General features: G+C 38.4%; 1 protein-coding gene across 1 annotated transcript; it reads left to right on the plus strand.

The window, feature by feature from the left end:
* The first annotated feature begins 2699 nt into the window (after window positions 1–2699).
* Window positions 2700–15849, plus strand: opn4xa (opsin 4xa). Its single transcript, XM_068705529.1, has 10 exons — window positions 2700–2771; window positions 5687–5822; window positions 10873–11006; window positions 11443–11646; window positions 11756–11927; window positions 12989–13150; window positions 13417–13524; window positions 13604–13778; window positions 14201–14341; window positions 14451–15849. The coding sequence occupies exons 2-10, from the start codon at window positions 5689–5691 to the stop codon at window positions 14871–14873; spliced, it is 1653 nt and encodes a 550-aa protein (XP_068561630.1). The 5' UTR covers window positions 2700–2771; window positions 5687–5688; the 3' UTR covers window positions 14874–15849.
* The last annotated feature ends 172 nt before the right edge of the window (window positions 15850–16021 follow it).

Below are 16021 nucleotides of genomic sequence, written 5' to 3' on the forward strand. Positions count from 1 at the left end.
TTCTTTATTTTTTATAGAATGCATGTTTGGATTGGCACCTCACTCAGCGCTGCATTTCAGTTTAGTTACAATTACACATAATGGCCAGTTGGAGACCTAAAATTACATTTCAAAATGACTGACACTATGGCAACTGGTTGTGATGATTATTATTGTCATTCACTGAGGATAACACGTTTCTCTTGCCTTTCCATTAAAAAAAGTCCTTAGGTGACCTTAAAATAGTTGTGAAGAACTCAATTTAATTTCTCTTATTTAATTTTGGTCTTAAAGATTTTAGTTGGAGACAGTTTCTGACAAATCAAACTTTCCTCTTAGGTGTTTTCCAGATGGTGGCGTGGTGAGATGTTGTATATGTGCTGGCGGCCCCACAGATCCTCTTCAGTTTTGTTCTGTGGACCACTGCTTGTCTCTCAAACCCCTTAAGGGCAGACTAATTCTCACGTACAAGCTTTTTTATTGAAGCGTATTTTGCGGAATACGTTTGTCCTTTTCACACCTCAGGGGGAGTGAAAGAGGTGTGAGACTATTTTGACAGTAATTGGATGGTTGATTGTTGTGGTGGGGCCACCTCAGGCAAAAGATGCAAAGAAACAGCACTCTCATCCACTCTTATAGCCTGACAAAAACAACTGTATTAGTATGCCTTTAGTGTATGGCCCCTTGAAGAGCCATCAGTATTATCATCCTATCATCCCATTTGGCATAACAACGTTTACTGGTCCACAGGGACAGTTTTCCACAAAGATTCTCACGTCCTCTGCTCTTTAAAGTGACAACAACCCCCACATCAACGGCTTTGCTGATCCCAGCCTGCTCGACTCCCCGCTGGATCAGCAAACTTTTGACAGGATCTAACCTGCAACGGCAGCAACCGTGACCCCCCACTACTGCGATGGCTGAATTTTAATTGTACAGCCGCAAACTGAAGGCGTCTGTTTTGTTTGTGCAATGGTAATGTCATAAATCAAGGCTTTATTTGTAACTGGTGGCAGACAGAATTACATCATGAAAGTGAGGGGAAACCATCTAAATGCTGATGGTGTCATTATTTTATATCTAGTACAGTATTTACTTCATAATGATAAGTTAAAGCAAAAAAAAAACATGTGTTTTTTGCCACTTTAATTGTCTTCCTCCAGGCTATGGAAAAGTCAGACAAAGTGATGTCACAACATAGTTTCCCACACAGTTTTTCACTGTGGCCCCATCATCCCAGTATTTACTATATTCATAATGTGTATAAGCCATTACAGTAGTTGTAACAATATGCATAATGCAATGCAATACAACACCACAGAATGACCATGAAAATTGAATCGAGTTAACATCGTGGACAGTTGACATACTGAGGAACCATTTCAGATTTCCTTTTTTGATTAAGCTGAACGCTCTCTTTGTCTTAGCCATATAAAGAAAACAGTTAAGCCTTGTACCCATGATCCTACGAACGCCCTCCCAGTGGATCAGCTGGTCATCACAATCCTGTAGTTTGACCCAGCAAATGATTGTACAAGGCTTCATCAAACAGCGTAGAAAGCAAATCAAAAAAGAAAAAAAAAAGAAAACATAGCGTCAGCCTCTCTGTGTGAATATGTCAGAATTTGTATAGTGAAGCTAACTGGTTGGAAACTAGTGTATGTTGATAGGTCTGTTTCCCTCCCGTGTGCAGTGACCCAGAAGTGTAAAGGCTTATCCTCCTCTTGCTAGATGGTATTCAGACTGAAGCTTCACAGGGAAAGCACTGTTTTATAAGTCGCCGCATTTTTTTTTTACCTTCTTTGAACCATCCAGATGCTGTGACGGTCAAACACAGACGTCAGATTTCAAGGAACAAAAGGGAAATATTAAGGGCAAGTGGAGGTGCGACAGCTGTCTGCTCAGTTGTGCATGAGATGATGAACATTGGGAAGCTTTTATCTGAGTGCTTTTCTCAAGATTCACCTTACACAAGGATGAGCAGTGAACAAGTATGATACTATGTATAAGGTTTGGTGCTTTTCAAAACCGCACCACCTTTTATTTGCAATTTTACAAACCAACCAATGGGAAGCAGCAGTAACTAGACTGTGTCATTTTCTCACATCCCATTTAGTTAGCTATGGCATCTGGTGCTCACATAAAATTGTGTCACTGCCAATGCGTACTACTGCATATACACAGAAAGCATTGCATGTGGAAACTACTTTGCAGAATGCACACATATTTACCTTGATCCATTAGGGGAAACAGCAATGGTGCACAATGCAATTAGTGATTAAAAAAAGGTTTCAAATGAAACACATTTTCTTGCTTAAGATATATAAAAGAGTTAAGCTTTTACAATTATGACCTGAAATGTCTTTAATATGATCAGACCAGCCTCTTAAGACAGTTCCACCCTAACACACACACATTCTCATGCACGCACACTCCCCCACACTGGCTTGATCAATGCATTGTGCCATGTGAGAGCTGTGTGTGATGGGTAGCCAGCAGGGGGATGGGTCAATGTGCTGCTGCTCGCTTTCTGTGTGTGTTTCTGTGTATTCTCATACCCTCACATGCACTGGTAGCAGCGGCAGCAGCATACTGTTGCTGCAGTGCATGAGAGAATCTCTATCTAACTTGGAGATTAGAAAAGCAGTCATCAGCCGTATCCATTTAAACCTTAAGCGTGGTGCGTTTTTACATACTGTACGGCTTCAGTGTCTCTGATCCTCTTTGCCAGTCCACTACAAACACAGAGGTGCTCTGAAGAGGACAAGAAGGGGCTTCACTCTCTGGATGAGGTAAAGTAAGACTTTTTAAATACAATTTAATAATAATATATATATATATATATATATATATATATATATAATGACTTGATATTAGAACCTCTTTATTTTTTTGCGGTTGATTACTAGTATATAAAGTATGATATGCAAATCTTTAGAATGTGTTGATTCAATAATTGGATCTTTGGTTGTTTGCAGAAAAATTTCAATACTTTTTTGTTTTAGCTTGCTTTAGCTTTCTTGTTGTTGATGCATTTCACATTTAGTGTGAACTGAACACAGTCATGCTAAATCAGATATGTATTTGATTCATGAGACTTAAGCCTCCCATATGAGACAATGCTTTCATGTCTAATGAGGGGAAGAGGTGATTGAAGGTTCCTCTGACGTACAAGGCTTCACTGAGCACAGCAAGAGCTCCCTGTTTGGATCTGAATCTCTGCACGTCAATGTGTAGTTCACCCATTGGGCCGTAACATAAATGTCTATGCTTATCTATTAGTCTTGTAGACCATAACAGCCCAATACAATATCAATACAACATTTTAGGAATAACATCATGGATTTCTCATGGACATGTGTTATGAGTCAGATTCCTCTCCGCTCTGGTGGATTAAACACAGTACCATATACTCAGCTTTGCATCATGCACTGTGAGTCAACAGCAGGCATGATTTATAACATGTTCATGTTCTCAAGCAAATTATTAATGCAAAACATGACGGATGTTTTACAGCATCATCTGTGACAGAGAGCACTGTGCTGCACTAGCACCTAACTCCCCTTTATAGTGCAGATCAGAGGCAAAAGGGAAGTGGGTAGGATGATAAATACTGTTGATATTGCGTGATTTAACATGCACTCTTAATTCCATCACATTAACAGAACATAGAAATCATCTTATAATCACAGCCGCAGCTGAGCAATGGTCACATGGAACTGCATGTTGAAGTCCATACAGCCATTTTCATTATCAGGAATGCCTTGTCTTAATCACCTTGTTGATATTTCTCAGTCACAGCATTCATTGGGGACCTTTTAACAGATTAAAAACAGTTACAGTTCATAAATCTTGCCTGTCACACTGCCATCCATTTTGAAATGCCATGTACTCTTATTAGTTATCAGTAAAAAGTAATACTTTTTTCACTCAGTGCTTTGAAAAGGATTTTGTGGCTGTCTTAAAAATGACCTCATAAAAACTGTCAAAGCCTATCAGTTCAATAATACTAAGTGAGGATCTCACTCTCACTCTCAGCATCACAGCTCTTCAACTCTTATCATGATTAATACTTAGCCAACTGATTTTACAGTTTCCAAGGGTTATTCATTCATTTTAAAATGCACTTACTGTCCTTCTAGTTCTGTAATAAAAGTCGTTCATTACAAAAACTAGAATTATGACTCCAGGTTGTATGCCTCCGCCAACCACTCAAGTTGCAATTTACATCCATGTCTGTTTAAAATGTCATCGCTTCATTGTTTTAGCCTATTAGACATTTGTATGAAATTGTCATCATAAGCATTAGAATTCTTCCAAAACGTGTTTTGTGAGGTCACAGTTACCTTGATCTTAAACCTCAAAATTTCAATCAGTTCATCCTTGAGTGGAAGTTTGTGCAAAATTTGAATAAATTCCTTCAAGTAGTTCCTGAGGAATCATGTTCATGAAAATGGGACACACAGATGGACAACCCCAAAACATAATAAGAGGAGGCAGAAACATGAAACTCAGATTTGCAACAAAACTCTTGTCAGATTTGTCAAATCTCAATCTTTGTAAAACTGTCAGCTTTTGCATGAGCCTAATTTCTGGTATTTAATCAAAATCAAGGTTATAATCGCTGTGTTGACTAAAAAATGAATTCCACAATTTAGTGATACTCGCTAAAAACCGAACCAAATGGAAAGAGGCGGAATCGAAATATCCATTACCTTTTGTTTCATCTCCACCTTAGCTTATCGGATCCCTGTAGAAATATGAGTACACCTAGTCTGTATGCGGAAGGTGCACACATTCTCACCACTTACTGTTTTTTTTTTATATATTTTTGATGAATATCCGTTACTTGCATGGATTATATGTTTTTGTGCATAGGCATAGTTCTACTGCACACAGTCGAGGCATGCCGTTAGCAAGGCTAAAAAGTGCTCAGGTGTACAGTTGTAAGGCTTTTAGCACTATTCTGTGTGAAAGTAGCGTGAAAGTTTTCCCTATACAGCTTTAAAGCCAGACATGATAGACATACTGTATTCTACTCTACAGTGGGGGAGGCACTAGAACAGTACTGACTTCTCCTCAGAGCTTACAGAGATACTGTCCAATGTTGTTATAGTGCCCAGCAGCAACCCCAAAATTTCCTGTTTTAAAACTAAACAAAGTTCACAGATAAGTTTCAAAACAGCGAGCTGGGAGGAAATGTGTGGATTTCCTCCGATTTCCTCCTGGAGAATAGTGGGTATGTTCAAAATGTGAGCACTGAACTAGTACACCTCGAAAGCATAAAAACAAACAAAAAATACCAACAATGGATCAAAAGTTAAGAGGGATAGAAAATGTACAATTGAATGTACTGTATAAACTATTAACACAATGTAATATTTAAACTAGAACAAATAAACTTCAACTGAGACTAGTTCACATGACCTTGAGCCAAACTGACTCAACTAAATAAAATGTTGACATCTATGAATGAAGACAGTGAGAGTTGCAGATGCAAGCTGTATGCCATCACGTCTTATTTCATACTCTTGCCCCCAGAGGTTTTACTTGTTTACCATGATAAGTACTCTTACATAAGGCTGGAAAGTTTAGTGGCTCAGAGGGACGGAGAGGATCAGGTTTGAATGAAAGTCACTGGGACATGCTGTACGCGAAGAAAAACCCTATGATGCTGACGTGTGTTTGTGTGTGTTTGTTGTCACAGAGATGGATGTGGATCACGGATTCTATCGGCAGGTGGACGTCCAGGCCCACGCTCACTACATCGTCGCCTTCTTTGTCTTGGTGATCGGAACCGTGGGTGTTACTGGAAACGCCTTAGTCATGTACGCCTTTTTCTGGTAAGTAAACTGGTGATGGTGAAGAATGTGCATGCCTGTCATTGCCAATTTAAGAGTAGCATTATTTAACCAGTTTATACGTTACTCGCCTTTTCTAAAGACAAGAAACTATGCGGGTAGAGTTTAGTCAAAACAAACTCCTGGTTAACCAGAAAACAATTCTTAGTTGTTATTCTGATGAATGATTCTTTTTCATTTCTATTTATAATTGTTTTGCTTTTCACACTGCATCGTGCCTCATGGCCTCATTTGCTATCATCCCAGAAACTAGTCTGGAAGAATGAACGGTCCAAATAATTAAAGTCAGCAATGTCTTTTTCATTGTTCACACTTAAGCCATAATCATTTTATAATTGTTCTATAGTCTAGATTTCATGCAGCCTTAATTAGTCCATCTCACCCACAACATTAATCACTCTTTGATTTTGGTTGCAATGTATTTTTAAACAGATGGAACAAATGAATTTAATATATTTCAGGAAATATAAACAGAAAGTAAAGAATCATGAGGCATGCTGCATTTGGTTACATTAGTAGAGCAGTCAAGTGAAAATATTGATGGGTTTACTCATCATTTTTTAAAATCTATTAGAAGATGATAGTTAAAATAACATGCTCTAGTGAAAGCTGTAATTGAGGCTTATCATGAAAACAAAATTACGAAAGATTAAGGTTAATTAAGATTACCATGAATGAAGAGTACCAGAAATGTAGTGCCTTGAAAAATAGCCAAGGTTAATGAAAAAAAGAAAAGATCAGTCAGGAAAAACACAACAACAACTAACATTGTTATTGAAGTTTTATGTTACCGTGACTAGACTAGACATCCTATTACATTCCCATCTGCAGCATGATAGCGGTTTAATCAGCCAGCATGGTATGACGTGCCTATCTGGTATTGCAACACGCCTCTATTAGCACTTTTCCTCATGTTTTTGCACATGAACTGGTCTCATGAACACATTTCTGGGAAGTTGACACAGTGCTCTACTGTTCAAGCTCAGCTGGAACTCCAAAATAACTGAGTTCACGGAAGCTGTTTTATTTATCAGATACATTAACATCACACATTAAACAGTCCCTTTGGTGGCATATTACCAGAGGTGGAAGAAGTCACAGTTTCTCGCTGTAAAAATATTCTGTCACAAGTAAAAGTCCTGCTAAGTTTTTCATCAACAAATTGTACATAAAGTAAAAACACTTGTAAAGCAGAATGGCCCCTTTCAGAGTGTTACATTATTGTATATTTTAAAGCATGTTGCTCAAGGTGGAGCTAACTTTAAGTTTTATAATAACAGTAATATTACAATATCAATAGCATGTTTGAGATATCTGACTGGATTAAGATATAATCAAATCTATAATATATCCTATTGAATATCTTAAATTGTCGCTATTAACTAAAAGTTATATACCAGTGTCTAATTTAGCAAAACAAATATTTTCTTCCCACCCTGCGCTGTTTAGAGATTTAGAGCGCTGACTGGGGGAAACAGAGTGTTCTTGCATTAGAAAGCACAAGCAGAGAGGTCTTCACACACGCCTGCAGGCATTCAATAGCAGGAAGCAGCTCAGTGATTTTCTAACTGTACCGGATAAATCAATGCATGCTTTCAATAATCCAGTTAGATTCTCCCTTGTTTACATATAGCCAACACTGTGCTATTGTTCCACCTAACCCACACAGAGGGCAATCAAGCTTAAATAACTGTACTGCAACTCAGGATAATCCAATCAACTATGTGCTTCACGATTATCGGTTATCCACTCTGTAAAAAACCCTCCATGTCTCTAGTTTTTAATTGTTTTGACTTCCAGTGACATGCATGATGATGCAGCAGCTATAAAATATCTTCCCTGTCAGTATTTTCCAGCCAAAAAGCAACCTGAAGAACAGAGCTGCTTTACTCTTGCATGATGATGTTGTGTCTGACATATTTTTTGACATTGCTGGGAAAAACATTTTGGTATTGCATATATAGATTGAACCACCATTCTGCCAACTAATGTAATTATGGCAAAACTACTTTTTACATTTTAACAGACATTTAATACCCACAACTCTGATGTCCATTTCTATTTCACTTGAAAGGATTCGAAATAAAGAATATAGCTAATATGAGAGAAGTGTATGTTACACTATGGCTACTCCTGGGTATATAGTATTCCACTGAATGCAGTGCCTTCACAGGGCCAAGTGTTAGAAAAAAATCCCTGGTCTGACATGTTTTCTGCATTAAGGTCCGACCTCCAGTGACACAAATCTTTCTCAAATGTCGCATCACTCGATCTCCAGTCCAGTCACACTTCAGTACATACCCACTCACCTGCATGTAAACATGTGGAATACTTACTCGTTTTTACAGTCAGTGGGCAAAACAAGGAGGACAATGCAGAAGCTTTTAATGATAAATGGACCTGGTGTAACTATTAAAGTAAATATTAGGTTATGGCGCCATATGAACATTGGTCTAAGGTTTACATATCCAGGACAAGGGACCATATGGTATCATTGTTTTCATTTCAGTTGGAACAAATATTCATCCACCATCTGTGTCCCATACTCCCTATGCCTTTTATGTCATGGTAAAACAAATGTAATGTATTATGTTCATGCTACTTCCCAGGTGGAAGACATCAAAAGCTGTTCATATTCAGAAGCCGGCATGTACAAAAGGTATATCTAAATTTAGGTGATCTTTAGATTTCCCAAATCACCACACATTGGTAGCCCTCTTCACAGCCTGGCACCGTTTCTGGGGGCTTGTTTCAATGTAACAAAGGCATCAGCTATGATTTACAGACTGTTGCCGAAAAGCAAGCTGAGGTGTGTATGTGTGTGCATGTGAGCTTTGACATGCTAGCGGAAGGTTATCAAGTACACACCTTTACCAGGCATCCCTACATAACCATCTGTGCCAACTCACAGCTTTAGAACAAGCACTGGTAGCATCTGCTGCGGTCCCCGCATAGACCGCCAGGTCCAAGCTCATTTTGTTCATAAAACTTTGTACATGTAAAATATTTCACAGATCTTCATGAAATGAGATTGTGTGAATATTCAAGTTGTCCCAAGATATGTTAACAGTTAGCTTCTTGTTAACTGATGGCTGACCCAGTATAAGCTAATTTCACAGGAGGAATGGATTTGATTTGTTTCGGCTGCATTTTGGGTTTGCATTTTAGCGTTACTCGGACGGAACTGATTTTAATTAACAAAAAAATGTAATGTTCCAGTGCAATTCAACTTTCTTCCTGAACTTGTTTACAGGCTTTGCTTCGATTAAAAACAAACAAACACAAAAGGGCTGCTTTGTTCTGGGAGATTGAACGTGCTGTGTGGGTGTGGGGTTAGTGTTCCTTTTTGGGAGACAAATGCAGACTATAGAGATCCCTTTGCTGCCTTTACCTGCACCCTCTCAGGCGTTAGGCTACAGAAGCTTGTGTTGAAGTCAATATACTGACAATACTGCTTTGATTTAATGGATGTCCTCTAGGCATTTGGCTTATGAGGATTCCATACGGTCCTCCCAAAACTTTTACTTTTAATCAACAATAAATTAATATTCATGTCATTGATTAGAATGTAGCCCATAAGATAGCAATAACACAAATAGGCTTATACAACATATAACATACACCACATGAATATTTAGTCTGCAGTAACTAAAGTATTCTGATTAATTATACACATCACTGAAGATAATTATTTTTGTTATTGTTATTGTTATTATTATTATTATTATTGTACACATACAAGGCAGGGGTTAACTCAAGCCTGTATTATAAAGGCCCAGGGTGAATAAAAGCGATACATCTACCAACAAATCTTGTGTGATTTTGAGTTCTTGACAATTTATAGCACAGGCGAAAGCAGACTTGTACACAGCCGTTAACTGTCAAGAGGTTTGCAAATGTTTGCAGGCGTTTGTGGGTCAGACAACCCGGTTTTCCATTAAGTGACATTTCAATTGAATGGTTGTTTATAATGGGATTTTTCAAGTGATAGTGGGTCCACGTTGGCTGACTCTTTTCATTGCAGCTGCTGACATATAGAATATTTCTGTCACTGTCTTTACTGGCTATAAAGGTCTTGCTTGCCACAATGACTCAACAGGGGAGTCCACTGAACACATTGTTTTGGAGTATTGCATGTGTATTGTCCCTCCATTGTATGGGCACAATACAGTTTGCTTGTTCATATATGATGTCGGGATCCCCTTGGTTAGAGTTGCAATTCTCATCTGTCTCTTACTTGCTGAGAGTAAAAGTATTTAAGTACTATAAGTATGATTGAAAGGGGGTAGTACGGATGTGCCATGTGCCCTCCTGCTTTTGTTATGTTAAGGGAGGTGGAATTAAGTTTAGAAAGACGAGGATTTGAGTTATTGGATGGATTTTGCATTGGTTAGGGTATGAATCTCTGTCCCTCTACATGTCTGTGCATCGCGCTGGGAAAATGTAATTTAAAAAACAACCTTTTAAAACAATAGGACTCTCAGTGTAATGAAACCTCCCTCTTGATTTTAAATCACAACCAGACATTTAACACATATTGAATACAATTAGAACATTTATCTTAACATAGTGTGGTTTAGTTACAAAGTAGAATAACATTGCATTAGTTTGCTAATTGGGACATTTTATTTATTTTTAGCTCCCTGTTGGAGTTAACAAGTAGTACATAGTAGTATATGTAGCAAACTGCGCTGATGATGAAAAATGTGTGTATATCTGGATCTGGATGATTTGTAATAGGAACTAATATGATTTTGGAGGTGTTCCAAGAGGTAGTGGATGTACTCCACAAAAAAATATGTTAAGCTGTAGAAACAAAAAAAGTGTGGGATCATAATTAACTTAAACTGAACACACACAAATATTGTTTTGGGGTTGAAAAGCCGTGTTTTTAGACCGTCTCTGTTACTTCTGTTGATCATTTCTGAAAAAAAGAAATGGTATGATAATGTGGGTGTCAACAACAACAACAGCATATTGTTTTGTCGGGTATTGAATTTAATTTAAGACTTTTCAATCCTCTGTGTTTCAGCAACAAGAAGCTACGGACTGCCCCCAACTTTTTCATCATGAACCTGGCAGTCAGTGACTTCCTCATGGCAATCACACAGTCACCCATCTTCTTTGTTAACTCCCTTTACAAGGGGTGGATTTTTGGTGAAACAGGTATTTTTTCATTCAATGTGAATTAAATAGTATGTACTCCAAAAATAGCTATGTCTTTTATTTATCTATCAATCTTGTCTATGTTTGGAGCTATTTTTGAAATATGTTACCTATTTATAAAATGTAATTCAAAAACATTTGCTTTTCCTAGTATTTTTTTCTAGTGTCTCAGCATATCTGTATGTTAGAATCTGTGCCTGCCGTTAATATGTTTAGTCACAAGAAATGTATGTTAAAAGGATAATAGCATTTAGATCTAGGAGCATGTAGTCCCTGACTCCAATTAACCTGAACCCTGAAACCAATGAATAGTGTGAATTCCAATTTGAAGCCCTGACTATTCATATTACGTATCTCATGTAATACATAGCCTTCCAATCAGAAGAAAAACAACAACATATGAATGAAATGCCTCCATCTTTTTTTTCCTCCACAGGCTGTAAAATATACGCCTTCTGTGGAGCTTTATTCGGAATCACCTCCATGATAAACCTTCTGGCCATCTCTCTAGACCGCTACATTGTCATCACCAAGCCTCTGCAGGCCATCCAGTGGACCTCCAAGAGACGCACATGCTTCATTATTGCCCTGGTCTGGCTGTACTCTCTAGCCTGGAGCCTTGCACCCCTTTTGGGGTGGAGTAAGTAACTTAATTTGTCACCCTCTACTCTTTTTATTCAACTACTCTCTGCCTATACTTTGGACCTTACATTTCGTTCTTACGCCTCTTTGTCATTTTTTACCTCAAGGTTCGTACATACCAGAGGGCTTGATGACCTCATGCACATGGGACTATGTGACATCCACTCCTGCCAATAAAAGTTATACTTTGATGCTATGCTGCTTTGTATTCTTCATCCCCCTGGGCATTATATCCTATTGTTATCTGTGCATGTTCCTGGCTATCCGCCGTGCAAGCAGGTGAATGAATTATAGGTGAATATGCAGCACTTTAATGCACTAAACACATTGAAGATACTTAAAATGCTGCCATTTAAAGCAATTCTACTTATTACCTGTATAAAATAATATGATACCATTACATTGTAGCCTATAGCTTTACTCTACTGTCACATCTTCACATCAACAACCTACTGAAATATGTTTCAGAAGAGACTTGACAATGCTGCAATGCAACAAGCATGTTACACATATTGTGATGTTGGCATCCGTCACCCTAGTTCTTCCCTTTTATAATTTATCTATGTGCATGTGTGTATATTTGTCTGTTTTTCAGATCCTGCCATTTCATGCCTGTCCATCAGTAGCCTTCCATACACATTAGCCAATTCCCCCCTCAGCAAGTGAAGCCTTTTCCCATTTCCGACGTACCATCCAAGACTTTGCTGGGGGACACAACCAAATTACATGTGGATGTAGCTTTTAGTATTTACTTAAAGGGCAATGTTGACTTAAAGGAATATCTATCTGTAAGGCTAGCGTTGATATCTTGGGATGATGCTATGATGAATGTTCTTTGGACCTTTTTGGTTGCAGTGGAGGTTTATGTTTCACCATCTAGACTTCAGTATGGCTACTGTGAAGGTTACAACTCTGTAGGCCGTGTCCCTCAAAGGAGTTGGCGTGCCTCTAAGCAACAGCTTCCTCTTACTCTTTGCCTGCTCTGTCCAGTTTTGGTACATCAGCTTCTCTTATCTCATATTTTACATTTTACATTTAAGGGCATTCCAATCCTCTTAAAAGAAGTGATATTCAAGAGAGAAAATAAGAAAAATCAAATGTACCCTGTGTTTGTTGCCTGCTTGCCCTGTTTGTTGCATCGTCTGCTCGGTCGTGCCTCAGGTGCCTCACTTTGTCTGCATTTGGGTACACAGTCATGCATACATACAAACTAAAAACTGTCTGTCTGCAAACACTATACTTGTTTGGTTATTTTTTTATTAATTTAGCCTCTGAATAGACATATACATTGACTACAACATTATTTTATTTCTTCTCTCTGTCCTTTATTCTTTCCACAGAGATGTGGAAAAGTTGGGGTATCAGGTGAGGAAGTCAACCCTGATCCAGCAGCAGTCCATCAAGACTGAATGGAAGCTGGCCAAGATTGCCTTTGTGGTCATCATAGTGTTTGTGCTTTCTTGGTCGCCCTATGCATGTGTCACCCTCATCGCCTGGGCTGGGTAAATATACAGCATGACAAGGGCTCCTTATGATCCAATGATTTTATTCTAATAGTCTGCATTTGTTGTGTACAGACAGTTACGTAGATTCAGGCATAAAACAAATAGGATGTTTGGTTGCACTGTGTACTTCATCTCAGCCATTAACCACCTCTTGTAGAATATCATTATAACAGGCATGACGAAGTGCTATGTCAAACTACAGTACCAGTATCGTTACAGGTGATGTACACTTTTACTCTTTACAAACACTTTACACCTTTCAGATATGGAAGCATCCTCAGTCCCTATTCCAAAGCCGTCCCTGCTGTTATAGCCAAGGCTTCGGCCATCTATAATCCTTTTATCTACGCCATCATCCACTCTAAATACAGGTGAGTCATCCAACTCATCTGTAGCCTAAGCTTGAAAAGAGTATAGAAGTTTTGCTGAGAGATCACTATTTTTCAACAGAGATACCATGGCAGAAAAGGTTCCCTGTCTACACTTCCTAGCCCAGGCCCCGAGGAGGAAGTGCATATCAGTGTCACACAGCGAGTCCTCTCTCAGGGACTTGATGCTGAGCAGACAGTCATCAGTCTCCAAAACCAAGTTTCACAGAGTTTCCTCCATGTCTACGACAGACACAGTGAGTTTAGCTTCGGCAATAGGTTTTGAATAGTAGAAGCAAACACATGACAAGTAGCACCATCAGTGGTGTGCTTACAGAAATCAAATGCACAGACGTTGAAGTTGGGTTATTTTCTGTGTTGGTATAATTACCTTTTGGCCAATAAAGGTCAGGAGAAATGTTTGTGTTGAACAGTGTGGATTCTAAATGACTCTCCTTACACAAGAACTGTATAAATTCCCAACATTAACTTCTAATATTTCTTGCCCAAGAGACGGCATAAAAAAAAAGAAAAAAAGAGCGTCCTCATTTGTTTTTTAATCAGAATGTCATTAATCATGTTGTTATTTTCTGGTACCTCAATTACAAGGCAGATACGGAGTCACATTATTAAATTCTTACCTTGATTTACATATATTAATGTGCATTCATTGTAGCAGGTTTGGAGTGATGTGGAGCTGGACCCAATGGATCAGAGCCATTGTGTGAGGTCCAGCTATTCCCTTGGAGCTCTGAGGGACAGAGAGCACACGTCATTGGCTAAGCAGACCAAGGAAAAGGGAAGCCAAAGCCAAGAACAGGTAGGGTAGGTGCTCACCATTATATTTGTTGATTTTAGATTCTAATACTTATGGAGTCAAAAAAGTGTATTCATAAAGGGCTGTGTCATATCGAGTACTTCTGTTCTAGATCCACATCCCAGAGAGAGGCTCATTGAACAGAAGTGATCGCACCCTATCGCCTGAGTGTGTCAACACAGTAATGCCCCCGGCCTTGTGGAGGAGAAGGGAGGAGAACACTAAAAGTTGGAATAAAGAGACGAAACAGGAAGTGGAGAAAGATGAACATGAACAGAGAGAGACACAGCAAGTTCAGGAGGAGAAAGATGAGAAGGAGCCGCAGGTCCACATCCAGCCAGACTCTCTGGACAATATTGTATGTGTGCACTCCCAAGCTATCGTCAGACCAGACTCAAAGAAAAGCCCTCTGGACCATAGCTATTATGAGGAAAAACAAAACACACAGAGCAGACAGAGAGAACTGATGCTGAATTTACAGCCTCTGGACTGTTCTGCTCAAGAGCTCGAGTCTGTGCAAAGATTTCTAAGCTAAATGTTACGTGTGACTGTGACACATCAAGTAAACAAGTTTGTGTTTATTGTTCAAGAATGAGGTATCCTTTGAAGCAGCTGACACAACTTTTATCTCAACTGTTTAGCAATGCAGTGCAACCAATTACATTTTTTTATAGGTTTTTGTGCAATTGTATACACAACTGTTTTAAATAATTATCGTGAGGCACACCTTTCCTGTTCAAAGTTGCTGTTAACATACAAAATACTACTACTCTTGTTTTTGTTAAAGGCAGGTCTTCAGTACTATCAACACTGTCACAGTGAGATAAAGGAATAGATCACAAATGGAACCTAATCTAAAATCTAAAATCTTTAAAAAGTTCAAAATAGTTTGCACTTTGTCAAAAGAGCTAAGAATCAACTGTATACAAAGAAGAACTAATTAAAGACCAACCATATTTATTATCAACTTGTTGCTGAGAGACCAAAGTTTGTCTCTTTTTGGAGTGTTTCTTGTTTATTTTGTGAGGAAGCAGATTTTTATACACTTGTTTATTTAGTTACCAAAGCTACATATCTATGTCGTGTGAATGCCATGTCTATAATGCACTATTGCCTCCATATGTGCATGTGCTGTATCATGTGCTGTATCATGAGTTCAGGCACCATAGCAATGCGTTTTACAACCCAACATATTTCATTTACTGCAGCTACTTTGGAAACAATGTTTGATATAAAGTATTCTGCTAAGCAAAGTGAGTCGTAGTACATTTCAGCTACCGGATGTAGTAAGTCATAAAAACCCCTGATGTATCATATCATCATCACAACATCCGTTACTAAAAGGAATAAAGCTGCATGTTCTCAGGAACAGTATTCCCACGGCAGCAATCACAGAAAATGTTCCATCCTCAAATATTGCATATTTGTTGCTCTTGGTGCTATCGTTAAATCTTAAACTAGAATGGTTAATTCTGTGTGTATTTGTTGTGGGAAATAAACCTTTCAACACATTTTTTTGGCCCATCTTCTTAGAGCTTGCTAATAAATCGTTATAATCATTATAATTGTTATAAATTGTATCATACACCAATGCACTTTCAATCACTTTACTCAAAAATGTAATATATATTAATAATTCCATTCTACAACTTCAGAGAAATGTCTTTATAACTTGCTGCAGCT

Source organism: Cebidichthys violaceus, unplaced genomic scaffold, assembly GCF_023349555.1.
Source record: "Cebidichthys violaceus isolate CVI_PGR_0920_01 unplaced genomic scaffold, fCebVio1.0.p SCAF_12, whole genome shotgun sequence".
NCBI lineage: Eukaryota > Metazoa > Chordata > Actinopteri > Perciformes > Stichaeidae > Cebidichthys > Cebidichthys violaceus.